The sequence below is a fragment of the Limulus polyphemus genome, unplaced genomic scaffold (assembly GCF_000517525.1).
Source record: "Limulus polyphemus unplaced genomic scaffold, Limulus_polyphemus-2.1.2 Scaffold8304, whole genome shotgun sequence".
In the NCBI taxonomy this organism is placed as follows: Eukaryota; Metazoa; Arthropoda; class Merostomata; order Xiphosura; family Limulidae; genus Limulus; species Limulus polyphemus.
Genome location: NW_013673914.1, coordinates 9,449 through 28,670, shown reverse-complemented (window position 1 = coordinate 28,670; position 19,222 = coordinate 9,449). Strand labels below are relative to the sequence as shown.

General features: G+C 33.8%; 1 protein-coding gene across 1 annotated transcript; it reads left to right on the top strand.

Moving 5' to 3' along the window:
* Positions 1-1,767: 1,767 nt before the first annotated feature.
* Positions 1,768-18,994, top strand: LOC106475256 (peptidyl-prolyl cis-trans isomerase FKBP2-like). The gene is made up of 5 exons (XM_013935956.2): positions 1,768-1,850; positions 6,934-7,150; positions 11,105-11,217; positions 11,864-11,946; positions 17,131-18,994. The coding sequence occupies exons 2-5, from the start codon at positions 6,944-6,946 to the stop codon at positions 17,196-17,198; spliced, it is 471 nt and encodes a 156-aa protein (XP_013791410.1). The 5' UTR covers positions 1,768-1,850; positions 6,934-6,943; the 3' UTR covers positions 17,199-18,994.
* Positions 18,995-19,222: the final 228 nt, after the last annotated feature.

Below are 19,222 nucleotides of genomic sequence, written 5' to 3'. Positions count from 1 at the left end.
TTTTGTACCAGGAGCCAAGGTGTGGTTTTATAATCCCAGGAAGACCAAAGGGAAGTCTCCTAAGTTGTCATCTTATGACATAGGCCCATATGACATAGTGGATCGTCTCTCAGACGTGACTTTCCGGATAAAATGTGGTCGGCGAGGTAAGCCAAAGGTGGTGCATGCCAACAGGCATTGGCGTTATCACGGTCTAGGATATTTCAGTTGGAATGAAATGAACAATGGAACAAATGACGCTGCTAAAGACTGTCACCTGAAAAGGCCACTGCCGAAGAAGAAACTCTACTCGGTTTGGAGAAGGGAAACAGTGAAGGCCTTGATGAAGTTACTACCACTGATGTGACTGTTACCGATGATAGGACATTTCGTGATGAAGCAGATGAACCCCACTTGAAGCAGAACCCAACGAGATGGAGACCAGTACGGAAGAAGATACGTCCCGTAAAATTAAGAGACTTTGTTGAATTATAATTTTGTGTTTGCAGTGTTTGTAAATTCTGTACATTTAATTAAGTTATTGTTAATTATCTATTGGTTTAATGTAAGTGGCTATTTTTCGGGACGAACAATACTAAGGAAGGGGCAGTGTTACGACAGCGGGAGTCACGTGACGCTAGTAACACGTCATGATATTCTCGAAAGTTTGTGAATGCTCGAGTGTTTACTAGATGTGCGGTATTCTTGTATATAAGACCGCCAAGAAGTGACGGCAACAATGGAATTGAATTGCATACAGAGATAGAGACAGGCAATTGAGTCAAGCGCGTGAATCGTTCGTTGTGAATTATAGCGTCTGTTTAAGTTATAGCGTGACTGTGGAAATTAAGTGTATTGCAAAGTTGTATTGAGAAAGAATAAACTAATTTCATTTAAGAAAGGACTTGTATCGCTAAAGTTTCTTCGGAAAGAATTTTTACGGGAAATTAACAAACGAATCAGAGGCGTAACAATATATATATATAGTGACTACCAGAAAGAAATAAGTTATTCCAAGGTTCTGTATTTATTTTAGATGGGTGAGCACAGTATTGCATATTGACACATTTTCATTTCTGCAAACAGATAAATGTATAAACATATTGGAAGAGGTTCGGTTGTACAATGCATTAGACCTAGCATACAGATACTGGCAAGTAGTTAGATGAGAGAAGACCTGAGAATGATTTTAGCATAAGAGATGGCTTGTGTGAGTTTTGCATGATGTCATTCTATTAGTGTAATTTACTTGCCACTTGTGAGAAGCTAATGAAGTTTATGGTGAAAGCGTTGCAATGGGAGAAGTGTTTGTTCTGTGTTGACAACATTTTAGTGTTTGGTAGCACAATTAAGTCTTCGGCCGAGAACCTGAAAATCATATTTCATAAGAACAACAAAAAAGCAGGCTTGAAACAGAAACCAGAACAATCTACATTCGTGTGCACAGAAGTGGAATTTCTTAGTCATAGTGTGAGACGGATTGGAATCTCCACTCGCTCGCATTGGGTATGATTGATAAGACAGGCTATTTTCAACGATGTTTGAATACTAGTATGCAGTTATACACACCACTTAATTCTGACTATTGGTATTTTGGCATTTCTTTTTGTATGTTTTGTTTATGCGCGCATTTGAATTAGATTGTATTTTATTGTTTTGTGGGGTTGATAATTTTTGCCAACTTAGGCATGATATTGTTAAGTTCATATTTTGTATATTATATTTGTTTCTACTATATTCACACACATATCGTTAAGTAAAATCTATAGGTGATAGAGGACGCGCCGGTTTTAAGTATACATATCTATTAGAGAGAAGTGACACGACTTAGCTGAGCACGATTTGAAAGTTAATATTGGTAAACGATTCCGGTAAGCTGCTATAAACTATTGTTTCTAGAAATCAGAAGGTACTTTTTTCAAGTTTTATGTTTACATTACTTCATAAATTCCTACTAGTATTTCTTTTATGTTATTCACTTTTTTTATGGACAAAAGTGATCGTTCGTTGGCTTTTAGTTTTACTTATAATAGTTTAACTTTTTCTATTATTATTAACTTAATTATAATTAATAATTAAATTATCGACGGATAAAACTGTATAAGTATAATATAGTTATATTGGGAGTAATTTAATATAATTTATTGGTTTAAAGTTGTTAATAGTTAAGACAATAATAATCATTATAATGACTGTTCAGAATGAACATTTATTACTTGTACGTGTCGAGTACACTTTTGTAATGTTCATTTCAATGTAAGAAACTCCTAGTGGTCTCACTACAACTACTAGGCTTATTATTATTTTTTTTGATATTAACATCGACTACTGTCACTGTTTTTTAAAAGTTATTAGTATCAGAAGCTTGTGTAATTAAAATTTTTATTTTCTCACAGATGAGTCAGGAAGCTGAAAAAAACTAAGGGGTCCTTGATATAAATATGTTTTGTTAGTCTAAAGAAGAGAGTGTTAGTGACAGCTAAGAGCAGAAGACTGTAGTTAAACAACTATCAGTTCCAGCAGACTTTGTTTCATTATGTGTGTACACAGCTACATATGACTTTTTGTATATTGCAATTGTAAAAACACCTGAATTGGGCTGCATATTCAGTCATCATTTTGGCAGGAAAAGGTAACTCTCAGTGTAACAGGCAGGAGAATATTCATGTGCCAACTGGGTAGACAACTGTCTCAACAGTTTCCATCACATACCACTTCTTTTTAATGAATACTGCCTCTGCTGACATACTAATCATAGTACCCTTATTGATTACTAGTTGCCTAGATTAGGATCACCAGACATTAAAAATGTTGCTTTTAAAATGAAAAATAAGGTGTATAAAAAATAGTAACTCTTATACACAGATACTAACTTGACATACAGACAAGAAGGGACAAATGAAATATAAAAAAAGTAACACTTATACAAAGTAAAGCTGGATGATTAGTGTAACTTGTTAATTGATTAGTTGGTGGGCTCATTAATTGGTTACGATCAATTAATTTATTATTCTCGCAAGTCTTAGATAGTTAGAATAATTGAAAACACTAATTTTGATCACTTTATTATTTTCTTGAGTTGTGACACTAATCAATTAAGAAGAAAAACTGAATCAGTTGAAAATGATGAAAATCATATTGACAATACTTTGATTACTGGATAGTTGGAATAATCAAGAATGGTAATAATCTGAAATACTAATTTTGATTAGTTATGTTCATGACATTATAGTCATAATTTCAATTAATCATTTTGTGTGACACTAATTAATTTAATTGATGCTCATGGGTAATCAGTTAATTTTCCAGTTGTAATACAAAGATTCTAACACAACATATGGACAACAAGGGATCATTTGGTTTTTAAAAGCTATTTCTGCATAAACACCCTTAAGTAGAAGAAAAATGATACCCTTTATTATTATGAAAATAAATCAGTTTGCACTTTTAAACTGTTATGAGATGCTGTTCTCCAATACTACTGATAACATCTTATTAAAAATAGCTTATCACCCTGTTAGAAAAATGTAACCTAGGCTTAAGCCAAGCCTGTCTTTATTTTTTGAATCTTAAACTTGTGTTTCCTTACCCTATTGTCTTCATAATTTGGCACAAATAAATCAGAAGCCTTTATATTATTGATTACTTGGATAATCTTGTGAAATTCAATAAGATCACATCTTCATATTCTTTTCTAAAGAAAAAATAATTTAACTTTTAAGAGATCTTAATCTAACCTTCTAAGATAAAATTTATATTCCTGATACCATTGAGGAGCTATCCTCTAAACTCTTAAAATTTGTAAGTATTCTTTCTTAGATAATGAGAATAAAACTCAGTGTTCCAAATTAGCCCTAACTAGTATTTTATACAATAAGACAATAACCTCTTTTGACTTATTATCAGTATGTCCATAAATGCAGTCTTAAATTCTATTTATTGTTGGCAACAGATCACTGTCTTGGTAGCTTGCGTGACTTATCTATAACAATGCCAAGATTCAGTTCTGCTGTTGAATATTAAAGAAGTAATTAAAAGTTTGCATCACTATTTGTCCAACTTACCAGTTGATTCAAGTGGTTCTTCAGATCCTCAGTGCAGATATAAATAATCAAGAGTTTAATGTTGTGAGCAAACTTTACTTATTATGTCCCTGTCAATATCATTGATGCAAATAAGAAAAGAAAAGGACTAACCCCTGAGGCACAACACTTTTTATCATGAACCTGAACATACTGGGGAGAATTTAGACATTTGTTTTCTGCTCCTTCTTTCACTAGTGTTGCCTCTACTGTGGGCTTAGCTGATCAGCCACCATCTGCCCCTTTTTTCTGTAGTTAGTTACGTGATTCTGTGAAATTTTGGGGATTAACCCTGCTGCTGTTGAGTCTATCCCTGCCTTGTTGTCAGATAGATCTTGGGGAGGATTACTTAGTTTTTCTTCATTCCCCTGATATTGCTGTGCATGCCTGGAAGTTTGCAATGCAATTACGAGATTGTATTGCTATGCCTTGCCCCCTTCGTTTATCAGAACAACATGCCCTGGCTTGTTGTCCAGCTACAGTATATTTGGGTACTAAATGGTTGGATCTATGGGGTTCCAGGTTAGAACCTGTTATCACTCTTTACTTTTGTGGAATCGTTTGACTCTCACTACTGTATTGTGATACTTCCCTTCCTGTCTGAAGCATATCACGCTGTTCTCATCAATTTAATGATGAACTGGGACCCTTACTAGTTACCCCCATAGCTCGTTTGTCCTCTTCGGGTCTTGTCTTGATGTCATGATTGGTCTGTGGCTGGGACTTATTGAACTGAGATGCCTTGTTTGAGGGTATTTTTTTTTGCCATCCACTACTCTTCATGATTTCTGGGAGGCACCCTTTCTTCGGCCTTATTAGTTTGATGGAGTCCCTGAAACTTTCGAAGCCTAATTTGATATGGCACATTTGCAACCTTCTTTATCGTTGTTGATGGCTTACCTCTCTTCTACTCCAACATGTAATTGTGGAGGATCAACCAATCGTGTCTCATGGCCCCACCTTCGACACCTCATCCTATTGGTTCACAGAATCGGTTCCATCCATATTCTCAGGGATCTTCAGACATGTCTGGACGGTGCCAGCATTGTCAGGGACTACCCATTGAGAAGGTCGATCCTGTTCATCCAGGATTCTATTATCTCTATTTTGGTGCCCAAGAAAACTGGAGATTGGCATCCTATCATCGATCTGTCTCATCTCAATCTCTTCCTACAGCCTCCTTGTTTTACCATGGAATCTTTTCTTCAACTTCGTGCCTACCTTCACATCCCCTAAACAGTCTTCTCCTCGATTTTTATGTTTTGTGCACAAGGACCAGGTGTTGCAGTTCCATGCTCTCCTATTTAGACTTGATTCAGCACCATATGATTTCTGCCAAGTAGTATGGGCCTGTGAGCAGCATGTCCATTTTCTGAGTCTGTGCACACATCACTATTTGGAAGATTGACTTCTTTCGGCACCACCCTGTCACGTTGCTGAACTACATCAACAGATTCTCATTTCTGCAGCCAGAAGGGCTGGCTTCATTATCAGGTTTGAAAAATCCATTCTCACCATCTCAACCATCTCCCTTCGGACTTCACCCTATGGAAGGGATTATTAATCATTTGCTTACATCACCTTCTCCCACTGCGTGGATGATTCTGTTTGTTTTGGGGATTTGGGCTTCCCTAGAATCCCTCGTGCCATTGGGTCAGGCCCATATGTGATCCCTTCAGTGCTCACATTGTGACCAGTGGCTCATGCATACTGATCCTTTGGATCAAGCAGTTTCTTGGCTCGAAAACACTTTGCAGATCTCAAGTGGTGGCTTGACTGGAACAACCCGAATATCGGGGCCCAGATACCCCCTCCTCATCTGGAAATCCATCTCTTCATGGATTGGGTGATTTTCTTTTGGGGTAGGAATACCAGGGTATTTGTTCTGGATGTAGTGCAGTTTTCCACGCTTGGGTACTATTTCTTGTGGCACACCTTTGTTCTGTGTAGACGCTTTCTGTATGACCTATGCCCCTCCACCTTCTCAATGTGGGATTCTACTTATATACAGTACCCAAATAGAGGGTGTGTGAGGGCCGGTGTAAAAGTGGGGTATAAAAGACTGGAGCAAGCGAACACAACGTTTAGATGGCAAAGATAAAGATTGAGAAATAACTATAAATGTCAGCAGAGGTAAGTATGTTTGGAAATACATTTTAAGATTAGGAAAATGATAAATCCTGTAACTTTATAACTAATTGAAAAATAATTTGATTATAAAAGAAATCTTTATCCACATTTTAAATACTTTAACGTATTAATTCTAGTGTCTAAGTTTAAATTTCCTATTATTTCATTACCTGAGCAGACAACTGGTGGGAAAACTGTTAAAGCTCCAAATGACTAAGTATATGAATCAAGTCTCCCTTAATTCTTGTACCTTCCAAAGAAATCTAATCTCTAACTTCTCCTCTCATAGCTTAAATGATTCACAACAAGTAATGAAATTGACATTATTCTTATAGTAAAGTTTGATTTAACAGATAATAGATTCTGTTCTGATGCTTTGATTTTTCTATCATATTAGTATTCAAGTATTTCTCGTATGGATTGACCATAAACAATTAGGAAATTGGAATTTGATGAAGTGAATGTAATAATTTTTATGAGATTGTTATCTAAAATTAAAAGGTAAAAATATGTAAAAGAAGATAGAAAATAGCAAGGATCAGTAGATTTGCTATTGTGTGGTCAAATGATCGCAGATATTGCACGTTAGCGTAGCACATTTATTGGTTTTATGTTGTAACATTCAATAAAAAATTAGTTATAGCTAAACTAGATCCAATTATATTTATCTGTTCTTCATAAGGCTTGCAACTAAAAATATTCTTACATGGAAATTATAATAATATAATTTTTTCCATTACAGCACTATAATAATGACGCTCAAAGAAATGTTTATAAAGTTTTGTCTTGTGGGAATTTTGGTTTTGTGTTTGGTTGAGTTTGTGGTCATTGGTGATGAGTCATCAACACCTTCCTCAACAACTTCAAAACCTAAGAAGCTACAGATAGGTATAAAAAAGAGACCCGAAACATGTGACAAAAAATCTAGAAAAGGAGATGTTCTTCATATGCATTATAAGGTATGCCAACATGAAAATTAAGTTATTACATTTGTTAAAGGTATATGTAGAAGCAGTTAAGAAATGCTACATTTTTCTACATTTCCTTGTGTTTAAAATGTATGTAAACACTGGTTAATTTCAACATATTGATACATGTGACAGAACTTTTATACTTAAACAGTACCTAAATATTTTCAGTTATTTTTTAAGGTATTCTGTGAATTATTTGATAATGGAATAATACAAATGATACTAGCAAATTCACTTTAAAATAATATTAATAATATAATATTATAATATAATAAGTTTGATAATATTAAAGTTATTAACACTTCCTAAACTTTTTTTATTTTGAAATTTATTCAGTTAAGTGGCCTGAGTTTTCTGTGGACTTACACTATTTTTCTTGGTTTTGAGGCATTGTCTTGAAAACAAGAAAAACACTATAATAAGTCCATAAAAAAGTTATTTCACATATGTTCCATCCTGTCTGGTTAATCACATAAAAATTTCACAAAATATTATATTAATCCATATAAATTATTTTTAACTTCATTATCATCATAGTTTTCCCACAAATGTCTTGAATTCAAATATACAGTTCCAAAATCTGAGTAGGTAATCGTTTTTTTGAAATTTTGGACGACTTGCTACAGTAAGCTTATTTATTGTGTAGTGAATTAGAATTTTACTGACATAATTGTTTTGTATCACTGATGTACCTTGCATATCTAACTGGCAAAAGTAACAATTCTAATATTATAATATGTACTTGAGAGTTGTTTTTTTAATACTCAAGTTCATGTCATTTTCAACCTATATTTTGAGAATGATTAAGTTTATTTACTAATGCATAATTAAGTACTGTAACAAATATCTTTGAAAAATGTCAATTATGAACACTATAATATATTTAGCCATAAAGATTGAGGTTATATAATGTTAATATGATGGGCCTTATTAACAAGTAATATGTACTGTGTGTGTGTACCTTGCAAAAAATATTTAATCTAGTTATTGGTGCAAATAAGAGTTCTCTTACATTCTCATAATTTTGGTATTTTAACGTATTAGTCAATAAGAAATAGATTGATAATAAAGATTAAATATTTGAAGATAAAATATATCTTTAGTTTTTGCTGAGAAGAAAAGCTAATTATGCGAGATAAATTCTAAGGTAAGAATGATCAAGTTTAGTGTTTGGTAGCAGAATGTCCAAAATTTTTGGGGCATAGACTCTTAACCTCCTAGAAATCTGGAGAACCTGGTATGTATGTATCTGTGTAATTGAACCAGAGAAACATATCAGAGAATGCTGTTTTAGTTTTAGTCTTTTATTCATTGGACGATACAGTGTGATACAATTGTTTCACTATGAAACAAAGAAGACACTAGTTTCGATCAGATTTCAGATATCCATCTCCTGATTTTTTTAAAAAATTTTAGATAGTAGATGTAGTCATGGGTATTGAAAATGTGCTGCAGGAATAAGCTAACATGGGGTACTTGTGCCATCCTGGAGGAACTATTCCTGCTTCACTGGCCCCCCAATGTAATCAAAAATTAGAGAAACTGACAAAACTGATATGATTTTAACAGTATATATTACCACTTGGTTATAAAAATAAAACAAATATTCATTTATCAACCTACTTCAATGAAATTGTTTAAAAACAGAGGGTAAACAATATTTAAAAAAAATGCAAAGATTAATTATGATGAAGGGATGGTAATGCCAAAAAGTATAGAAACAAGGTAGGGATGAATACACAAAACCATAGAAAAATAACTACGTAGCTAGCCAAATCTTTCCAAGAATTACTTTTATCTCCAACTAAATGTTGAATTCCTGTCACTTGCATGAATTCAGGTTTCAATAAAAGCATTTAAACTGAGTAGTGCTATACAGTTTTACAGTGGCTAATAACTATAAGCTTGTAAGACTGACTCAGTACTTACTGGCTATTTATGTAGGGATTTTTGTATAGTTTTTTGTAATCATCACTACCATGTTTCTGTACTTTTTGGAATTGCCATACCTACATCATACTTAATTTTTGCAATTTTTTTTATTGCATGTAGTATAGACATGCACTAGTTACTGCATGGGAATATACATTTCCACTGGAGTGAGCAGCCATTGCAGGCCCTTTACAGGAATTTGGCATTAGACAGTGCTTTACGCTGCTGTTGAAATTGTTGTTCAAACTGTAGTTGCTGCTGTATACAGTGTCAACACAATGGATGGACATGATGTCTATTTAAACTACATAATGACTGTTCAGTGCTTCTGTTCTGACAGCCACCATTGCAGTTGCACCTATGAGTGTCTGTAAATGTTATTTTGTTAATTCTTTTTACTAGAACATGACAGTGGAATTTTATAATTGAATTATCATTGGGCTCATTAGTCAATTGCATTCAATTAATTAATTATTCTCATGATACTTGGATAGTTGGAATAATCGAAAATAATGATCAATCATACTGGCAATATTCTGATTACATGTTAGAGCTAGGCAATTAGTGAAATTTATTAATTGATTATTCTAGCATGAGATTTGAATAGCTAGAATAATTTTGATTAGTTGATTGTTTTTTTGACATTAATCAATTTAATCATAATTTTGAGTGTTTGTTTTGCTGGGTTTTTTTTTTTGTATTAAGTAATGTCCACAGGTAATTTATTGTGTTGGTTAATTGATTTAATTGCCCAGCTCTACTTTTTACAGCCCTTTTCAGTAAATGACATGACACCTGCTATTTCTACATGCTGCAGAAGAAATTTAGAAAGAATGAGAATAATACAATATTATATTAGAAATAATCTTGCCACAGATTTTCATCTCATGACAACACTAACTAAAATCTCCATTCAGTCCTCTGGTGGAACAGTGGTAAGTTTATGGACTTGCAACACTAAAATCCATGTTTCGATTTCCCCATTGTGGACACAACAGATAGCCTCTTGTGGCTTTGTTCTAAAACAAACAAACCTTCATTGACCCCATTGCTATGCATATGTACAATGCTTTGTTTGATCTCTCAGTCAAGCAAATGATCTCAAATGCATGAACTATATTTTTGTCTCTGCTATTTTATAATCATTACAAACCATTTTTTGAAAGTGTTTCCAAAAATTTGATGATACTTTATCAGTTTAAAATAATAGGTGTGTTAACTGACAGTTAACCACAAATGGAACTACTTTTGGGAGTGGCTCTGAATGTGTCACTTTTATTTACTGCATTCCTATCCTCTACAACATTCACACCTCTCAGAAACTACAGCTGGGAAAGAAAAAATGCTAACAGACCTTGTCCATTTTTCAAACACAAATCACTGCTGTATTATGACTACCAGGGCTCCCACTCTTTTAATGTCTGTAAAATACTGTCTGTTTTGTTCTTCTTACATTCGAAAGGAAATTGGTTTACTGGTGAAAGCATAGAAGATGGCTGTTAAAATAATTCTTGATTTAAAATATGTGCTATTATATCTAAACATAAACTTCTGTTTAAAGAACAGCAAGATTATAGAGTAGTTGATGCAATTTATGAGTTTGAACAAACTTACTGTTTGATTTCTGTAATATTAAAAGTTTTAATTACGATCTTGGAAAGCCTTGGTCTAAAATAGGATTACTTTTCACTTTCTTATTGATTTTTTTGGAATGGTTCTATAGACTTAGTATTGACTGGATGAACCTAGGAGCAGAAAATATTAATTTTAAGGGTAGGATAGAAGTCAGCTAGTCTTTAGTAGAATGTTAAAAGGATGAGTTGAAGTACAAGTATTATATCTAGTATGTTTTTGTTTTTTCTATTAAAAAAAGCTAGTTGTAGAATTTATTTTTTTTAAGAGAGAAAGATAGACAGAGAACTTTACCTACATATTCTTAAGTGAAATTAAAGTTATACAGTTTACAATACATTTTAAGTAAGGAACTTGTATAATTTGGTTAATATGTAGGGAACTTTGGAAGATGGCACAGAATTTGACAGCAGCTACAAAAGAGATCAGCCATTAACTTTCACTCTAGGATCAGGTCAAGTCATTCGAGGATGGGATCAAGGTTTACTTGGGTATAATGCATATTTTTCATTTATAATTGTTCATTTGCATATCAAAACTAAAGAACATTTGATGGAAGTTCACTTCAAGATTATTTTGTTTACCTGTGTAGCATAAACATATTGTAGTTTATCAATGAAGAAATTCTGAAAGTAATATTAGGTAATAAAGATTGTTCTGGTACTGAATACTTGAGTTGGTTTTAAAAATTCAAGCTCTTCTAGTATAATTTCAGACAAGTATTGTTTAGTTTGTTTGTATGCATTTGTATAATATTGAAGTTTATACATACAGGATGACATTATGTATTCAGCTGTCAGTGGTACATTTACAAATGTTGGAACATGTGAATCATAAACAGATTCTAAAAGTAACATTAACATCCTAGAAGAAATTGAGCTTAAAACTGTGCATATGTAATGGCTGACCCCACATGTATTTTTTTTAACTAGTTGTTGGTATGAATTGATCCATTCACTGTTTAATTTTGAAATAATTTACGTTGCTTTTAACTGCAAGCCCTAGTATGAGCCCCGTATCAATTGCTCTGTAATCTCACCTTGATTTAAGTTAATATTTGAAGTACAAGTAAGGGTTTTAGAAATTACAAACCTTGCAGTTAGTTTTCACATTTTTGAAGTTAATCTTATATTATAGAATGTGTGAAGGGGAGAAACGGAAATTGGTTATACCATCAGATCTTGGATATGGGTCAAGTAAGAAAGGAAGTCCAAAATTCAAAAACAAGGATTCCAAGACCACATACCTCCTTGATGAGAAACATGACACACCATCATGGAATTGTCAAAGTGAAACTTGACAATTTACCCCTAGAGGTCGAGTAATAGCTTAAGTGTCAGCACAGATAAGTATGTTTTGGAAATATTTTACTATGCATCTTGAGCAAAAATACTTATGAGTAGGCTTAGTCTAACATATATTGGTATATAATTTGGTAAACTATAAGAACATATACCTGGCTGAATGAAGAATAACATGCTATTTTATCATTTGATTGTATAATTGCAAAAATAATGGTAAGTTGTAAAATGATTCTTTACTGTACCTGGAATTGTGGGAGGAGCCCCGGGATTTTTCCTGTCTTACCACCCTGCTAGCTTGCCATGTTCCACGGGAAGGCCTGTGGTAGCAGGTCAATTGTCTCAATCCATACAGATTCTCCTGACAGAGTACATGTTGCATCACAAGATTCAGTTGGACTGACACTCATTTTGCCACTAATTAGTGAGTTGGATCACCGAACTATTGACAATTTGATTTCCAGTAACTCATCTTCGGGGTTTGGCAATAGATGCATTCCATTAGGATGGGATGGGATTACAACTCTAAGCTTTCACTCTACTTCATATGTTACCCAGGGTGCTAAATATGATTAATTCCAACCCATTGTCAAGTCCTGTTCATAGCACCAAATTGGCTGCTACACACATGTTTCTGCTTCTGGGGTGTCCAACTCTTCCACTTCTTTTTTTAAGCTCTCTCTGTGGAGGTAGCCATGATCTGAGGTGGTACACCTGGCTATCCAGAAGCTCAAGCTTCTGGTATAGAGGTTATGTTGTCTTTCCCACTGCATAGGGGTTTAATTTTTGAGGTTGCCATGTATCTGTCTGTTTTTGCTTAGTCTGAAAAGCACATTTTCAATGATTATGACTCTCATATTAGCAATGGTGTGTTGAGAGGAGGTCGAACCCATTTCGATCAGTAGTATCAACCATAACTTTTTTTCTTTTTATCTGGCATTTTGGCAGAGGTTTTTGTATCTTCCACAATTGCCTTGTTTAAGGCAGCCATATTGACTACCATTTGATTATTGTAACTACACATTTTTTGAGTCCCCAGTACTCTCCAGATTTCACAAGTTGCTTTGGGTACTCGGTCCAAAATGACCATTTCAGTTACCTACCAGGTATATTAAGGTTGCATTACGTGTTCTGTCTCCACACCTGTTTGTAACCTGACTTATATGCCATGTATCCCCTTTACCTGCAAGTTTATTTTTCGTGACTGCTGACCTATGGATGTCACTAGTTGGTGTGATTAGCATTGTCCACAGACAACTTTCTTATTCTTTCTGTGTCCTCAGACCAGTTCTTACCCAACACCATATCAGCCAGTGTCAGGGTTTTATGTGTATGTGGGCTAAGGATTCTTCTACAGTAGGTGTCTGTGACTTGTTGGCGATAAATTCAAACAATAAATGGACAGCACACAATCTACTTGTTTTAAAATAATATATTCAAAACAAGTTAAAAGTATCTACAAAAAATTCTTTACACTATAGGATATCCCAGTTGTATTTAAAACTCTAAATAATTCTCTTTTCTTGTCAAAAGTTCACACAGACTGATTCAATTAGTTTAGAATCCAATTGACAAGGCAAATTGTTTTTTGCTTCTTATCACAATAACTCACTTATGTTACCCCGTGGGTTGTCACAGTTGTATTCTGAACTTTAAATAATTGTCTCCTTTTTGTCAATGTCCACACAGATAGGTTCAGTTACTTTAGAACACCCTTTGACCAGACAAATTATTCTCCTTATCTCTATTAAACTGTAAAACTCACTTTAAAATATCGCCTGTTATGGCTAATACTCACATGTGTTGGCGAACTTCACAGTTTCTTTCACTAACTAATTTTCTGACTGTACTGCACTTTTTTCTTCACTTTACTTCACTTAACTTGCTCTCATTCGGTCACCAACATATATATGTATAGCTTGTTCACTGAGGCCTCGAATTGTCTAAACTATGCGAGTGGCACTGTAAGGTAATGACAAAAATTCCGAAGATTTGACTAACATGACATCAACAATATTAGTAAAGCCTAGACAACAATGTAATTGCAAACACAACGTATGACTGACACAGAGTTACCTAAAGAAATCTGTCACATCTGACACATTTTAGATAATCCATGTTCAACACTCCTGTCTTAAAAACTAAACAATCATTAAATATTAAGTCACAAAATAACAACACTTAGACTAAACAGTCTTGTATATCAAACAGACAGGAAAGAGGCTCAATCCTTTTCTCTGATTCATTTGTTCACCATTTCTCTCTTCTATGTCCAATCAGATTGCAATCTTGGTTATAATCAATTAGGGTCTTGAGGGTTACGTGGCCTGCACTAATACCTTTAGAGATACTAGACAATAATTTTTATTCTGGGCTCCCTTTGAAGGCAAAGAATCTTCTGTGAGTTGCATCTCATCTGATTTGTCACTTTTCTATGTCCTTAGCTGCTCAGTTGAATTGCCCACTGGTATGTGAATTTCCCTTTATACCTTTATCTCACTTTATTTGCATGATCTGGCAGTCTCTTGATCTGAGAGTTTTTGCCTACCCCCTGTAGCTATCTTCACCAATTCTGCTAGACTATCCAGTAGTGTGAGTATTTTTATTTCTAACTTACAGGGTCCCTTACCTTGTTTTCATAGGATTCCACTCTCTGGCAGACAGAGACAGGTTTACTTTTATCAAACCACATCCACACTAGCAACCACTAATTCAATATACTTTGTATAGGTTGCAACAAACTCTGTGGAAATGAGGTGTTCCATAAGACTACCTAGGAGCTAACCAGGTGGTATTACTATTCTATGATGGACTATCATGAGTAAAGCATAAGGGAATCCTGCCCGTCCCTACCGATCTTTGGATTGAATAAGTCAAGGTCGGTTTGCTTTTAAAAATTTAGGGAACTTGGTTCGCCTACTGCACTGTTTCCAGAGCACTGTTCCTCAGGGCTCCCCAATGTGTATTAACCCCCCGCTGATTCTACACACCCGGTTTCTAGTCATTGGGATGGTGGACAGAGGTTTTTTCTCCAAAGTGTTAGAGTAAATTCCTCTACTCTTTGAGAATAGGGCAAAGTTGTGGGCTCTCTTCCCTGGATGTTTTTCCCAGATGTCGGTAAGAGTGGCACCAGCTTACACGGGAGCGTTTTCATAATACCGGTTTAGAATTGATATTCAGCTATCTGATTGAGATGTGCCTGGCTCTTCTTTTTGACCAATATAGATTCAGTACATTGTTCGTGGAAAAGGGCCCAGTATCTCCTCATAATTCCCAATGTGGAGTGATCCCATCCTGGGTCCTTGGTTGAGCACAGTTGTTCCACATCCTCCCCATAATTCCAGGGCAAATGAAATGAATGTACCTTGCTCACTTGGTTGGGGAGTGAGGAGAATGTTCATAATTCCAGACTGGATGAGTTCTATTCCTTTGGTTGAGTAAGGCTAACACAATACCATAATTCCAAACCTTGGGTGTTGCCTTTCGAGCTTCTTCGGGTGGAGGAGAACGTTTGTCCACTTTGGTGTTGCTTAATTTCTCGTCGTGATTCAGGTGGCTCAGAACGCATCACTCTATGGCTACAAGTTGGGATCTACTCACAAGTATATATCTGTCATGTTGCAGTTCAATTGCCCTAACCACCAATGTGTGATATAGGGATCAAGACCCCTTAATTCCAACCCCAAGTAGTGGAACCTCGACTATCTAGTTGGGGCTGGCCTATAGTGATGATCACTCAATTCTGCCCATGAAACACAAACAAAATTCTGGGTGAAGAGCATACCTGTTGTAGATGTAGTGTGGTTCCCCCACTAGGGGTGCCAATCTTCTACTGGCAAACCCATAATCTGTGCAGACTCTTTCTGTATGGATAATGCCCTCACAAGCCCCTCCACCTTCTCAATGTGGGATTCTAGCCATAAGTATCAGCAGAGGTATGTTTTGGAAGTTAAAATTTTCCTAAATTGAAAATATATTTCCAATAATACTTACCTTTTTCTCACACTCTCCTGCCCTCCTCCCCACTAAGAGCAAGTGTTAGAGATTGAGTCAGTCTTGAAAAAGTGCTAATGTTATATGAATGAGGTGCTTATATACGGTACCGGGATAGAGGGCACATTGACGTAGGTGGAGAGTATCAAGAGATAAATATTGCCAAGAACAATTGAGTGGGGTATAAAAGACTGGAGCAAGGAAAAAAAAATCAGACCAATGTTTAGATGGGCGAAGGAAAAAACCCTGGAGGTAAGTATTATTGGAAATACATTTTCAATTTATAAAATTGTTAACGTTTTATGTAATGTTGTTAATTATCATGAAGGTATTATTACTTACAGAATGTTAATATTACAGATGCTGTTTTTATCATTGCAAAACATTTCACTAGTTCTTATAAAATAAGTAGTTAAAAGTATATTTAATTGCTTGTTATTGCTAGTAATACCATATGTTTAGTAAAGGATCTGCAGAAAATTATAAAAACATGCAGTTGGATGTGAAATTGTTACCCCTCTTTAATTTGTGATTAATTTTACAGTGAATCCTAAAAGCGGTATGTAACAAAAAGTATAAGAATTTCGAAACATATTCTTGTTCACATAACTAAGCATTTTTATTCTTCTCGTACAAGATTTAACAAACGACTGATATACTGTAACGTTTAGATCAACCCCAAAATTACTGTTTTGTTTTTTATATCATTCATTATTGATGGGGTCCACATATTGCATCATTTTGTAAGGTAAAAAGGGCTGACTAAAATAATTGGATGAAATCACTCATTTGTATAATTAGATTTCAGCAGCAATTAGTGGGATTAATTGTAATATTGATAGTATTTTTGTTTAAGATGTTTTGTTTTTCATATGTTATTAGAAACTGTCAGCAAAGTTGCAGACCCATAAGCAATTTGGTACATGGATAGTTTGAAGAAAAAATCGTTTAAAAAATCAACCAGACTTAAAACCAGAAGACAGTTAGTTTAGGGGAAATTACAAACAGTTGATGTCTAGGATTAGGATGCTGGTAAATAAAAAAAGAATATTTCATGGATAAAACTCAGTTTATTATTTATTTTTTTTATCTTGGATGTCTGTTTTGTCTTTCCAGGTGATGCCACCCTAATATTTGAAGTGGATTTAGTTAAGATTGAAAGAAAAACTGAACTCTAACGAGCAGTATAGCTGTGTAATGAATGATAAATACTTGATTAACATTTTCATTTCTATAGTCATTCCATTTTAATTAGTAGATCTCTGATTAAAGTTTTTTATTTTAAGTAAATAACTATTTTTGTGCCATCTTACAGTCTTAGAAGTTATTTTTTCCCATAGTGAGACATTTTTCAAACCATTTAATGCAGATTTTATAAACTTAAGCTCAAACTTGCATTTGATTTTACTTAGTAATCGGTAAAATTAGATAAATAAATAAATAAACCTTAAATCATGTTAAAAGTCATGTTTTTTATATTTTTTTAGTGTTGTCAACATTTTTGAACTCTTATGTGACTAAATGCACCAATGGAATCAATTGTTCTAACTAACCTTACAGTTAAAATGTTTCAGAAAAGAAATGCAATTAAAATTGGATAAAAATCTAGTTTATTGGTAACATTTTATGCTAATAATGGCCATTAGATGTAAGTGCAGGATACTTAAAGTTGGTGTCTCCCAGTGGCACAGCAATAAGCTTGATGGCTTATAATGCTGAATACTGAGTTTTGATACCTGTGGTGGGCACAACATAGATAACCCATTTTGTTGCTTTGTGCTTAACTACAAACAAAACAATCTTAAAATTGGCTTTTTCACATTTGTCTTTTGCTTCAATGAGATGAAAATAGCTATTTCTGTTGCTTTATTTCTTTGTCTTGAAAAAATATTTATTACACCATATGACTCATTCTATTTAAAATCCCCCAATGATACACTTTTGAAAATTTTTGGAATGATATTTAAGCAAAGTTCCATCAGTATATTATTATTTTTATATTATTATTTTTTTCCACATCCTAGAGTTCTTTGAGCTATGAAAACATTGTATAAAATGTTATTAGTTGATGAATTATTGTGTATTGATGTAACTAACAAAATTTTTGTTCTACTACCACCATTGATTTCATGTTGTGGACAACAGTTTGTAAGTTTTCAGAATCCAAGTATGTTGTAATCGAATTAATAGTAGGAAAATTCCATTAAGTAACACCATAGTAAACTTTTGTTTTGCATATAACAAAGTTGTGAGTATTTTAGTGCAGATATAAAAAATTTACAGCATAAAATATTGCATAGCTTACAATAGCAGCAGTTTTGCAACTTCTAACCATTTAAAAATTATCACAAACTTTTAAGTGGATAATGAAAAAAAAATCTTTACCTAACTAACTAAACTTACAATTTCCAGAAATTATGTGGTATGATGTAACATTTTAACATTAAAAACTTGTTACAATTAAGTTAGAATTATAAGAATGATGGTAAAATATAAATTTGATTAAAAGAAAATTTATCTTTTTTTTTTCCCGTTCACTCAAATTACAAATTGCTTTAGATCAGTGATGGGCTGTTAATTGTACAAATAATCATATGTGATATCCAACAATATCTTTTATGATGTTTAATTTTAAAGTATTTTTAGAGCTGGGTGTGGTTAACCTGCCAGACTATGAATCTAAGGACCTGTAGTTTGCCCTATTGTGAAATTTAAGTATGTAGTCTCACTCTGGTTAATATTCTGAGGAATTCTTTGTTTAAATCATTAATAAATAAGTAGCTAATGAACTTTCTTGAAAGCAATTTATATTTTGACTGAAGAATAGGTGCCTAAAATGTCCTGATTTTTGCTTAGTGATTAATTTTTTGAATTATGGTAATTTAATTCCTTTTCTAAGGATATACTTATTCAAAATAGTTTGAAGATGTAATTGTTCAGTGTTTGAATGTCTTATAAAGCTCTTGTTTTAGAATGTTTCCACCAATTTTATTTGTCTATCCGGGCATTTAATAATTATAAGAACTTAAACGTTAGTAAGAGCAAGATGTAACATACATTCTAGTACTTTGACCAATCAACTTTTTGTAGATTTATACATGAACTTTTAAAACTTTACTATTTATGTGTCAGATACTTCTCAAGTACCATGTACAATATATATATTGGAACTCACTTTTAGTGAACATATACCACTTTATAA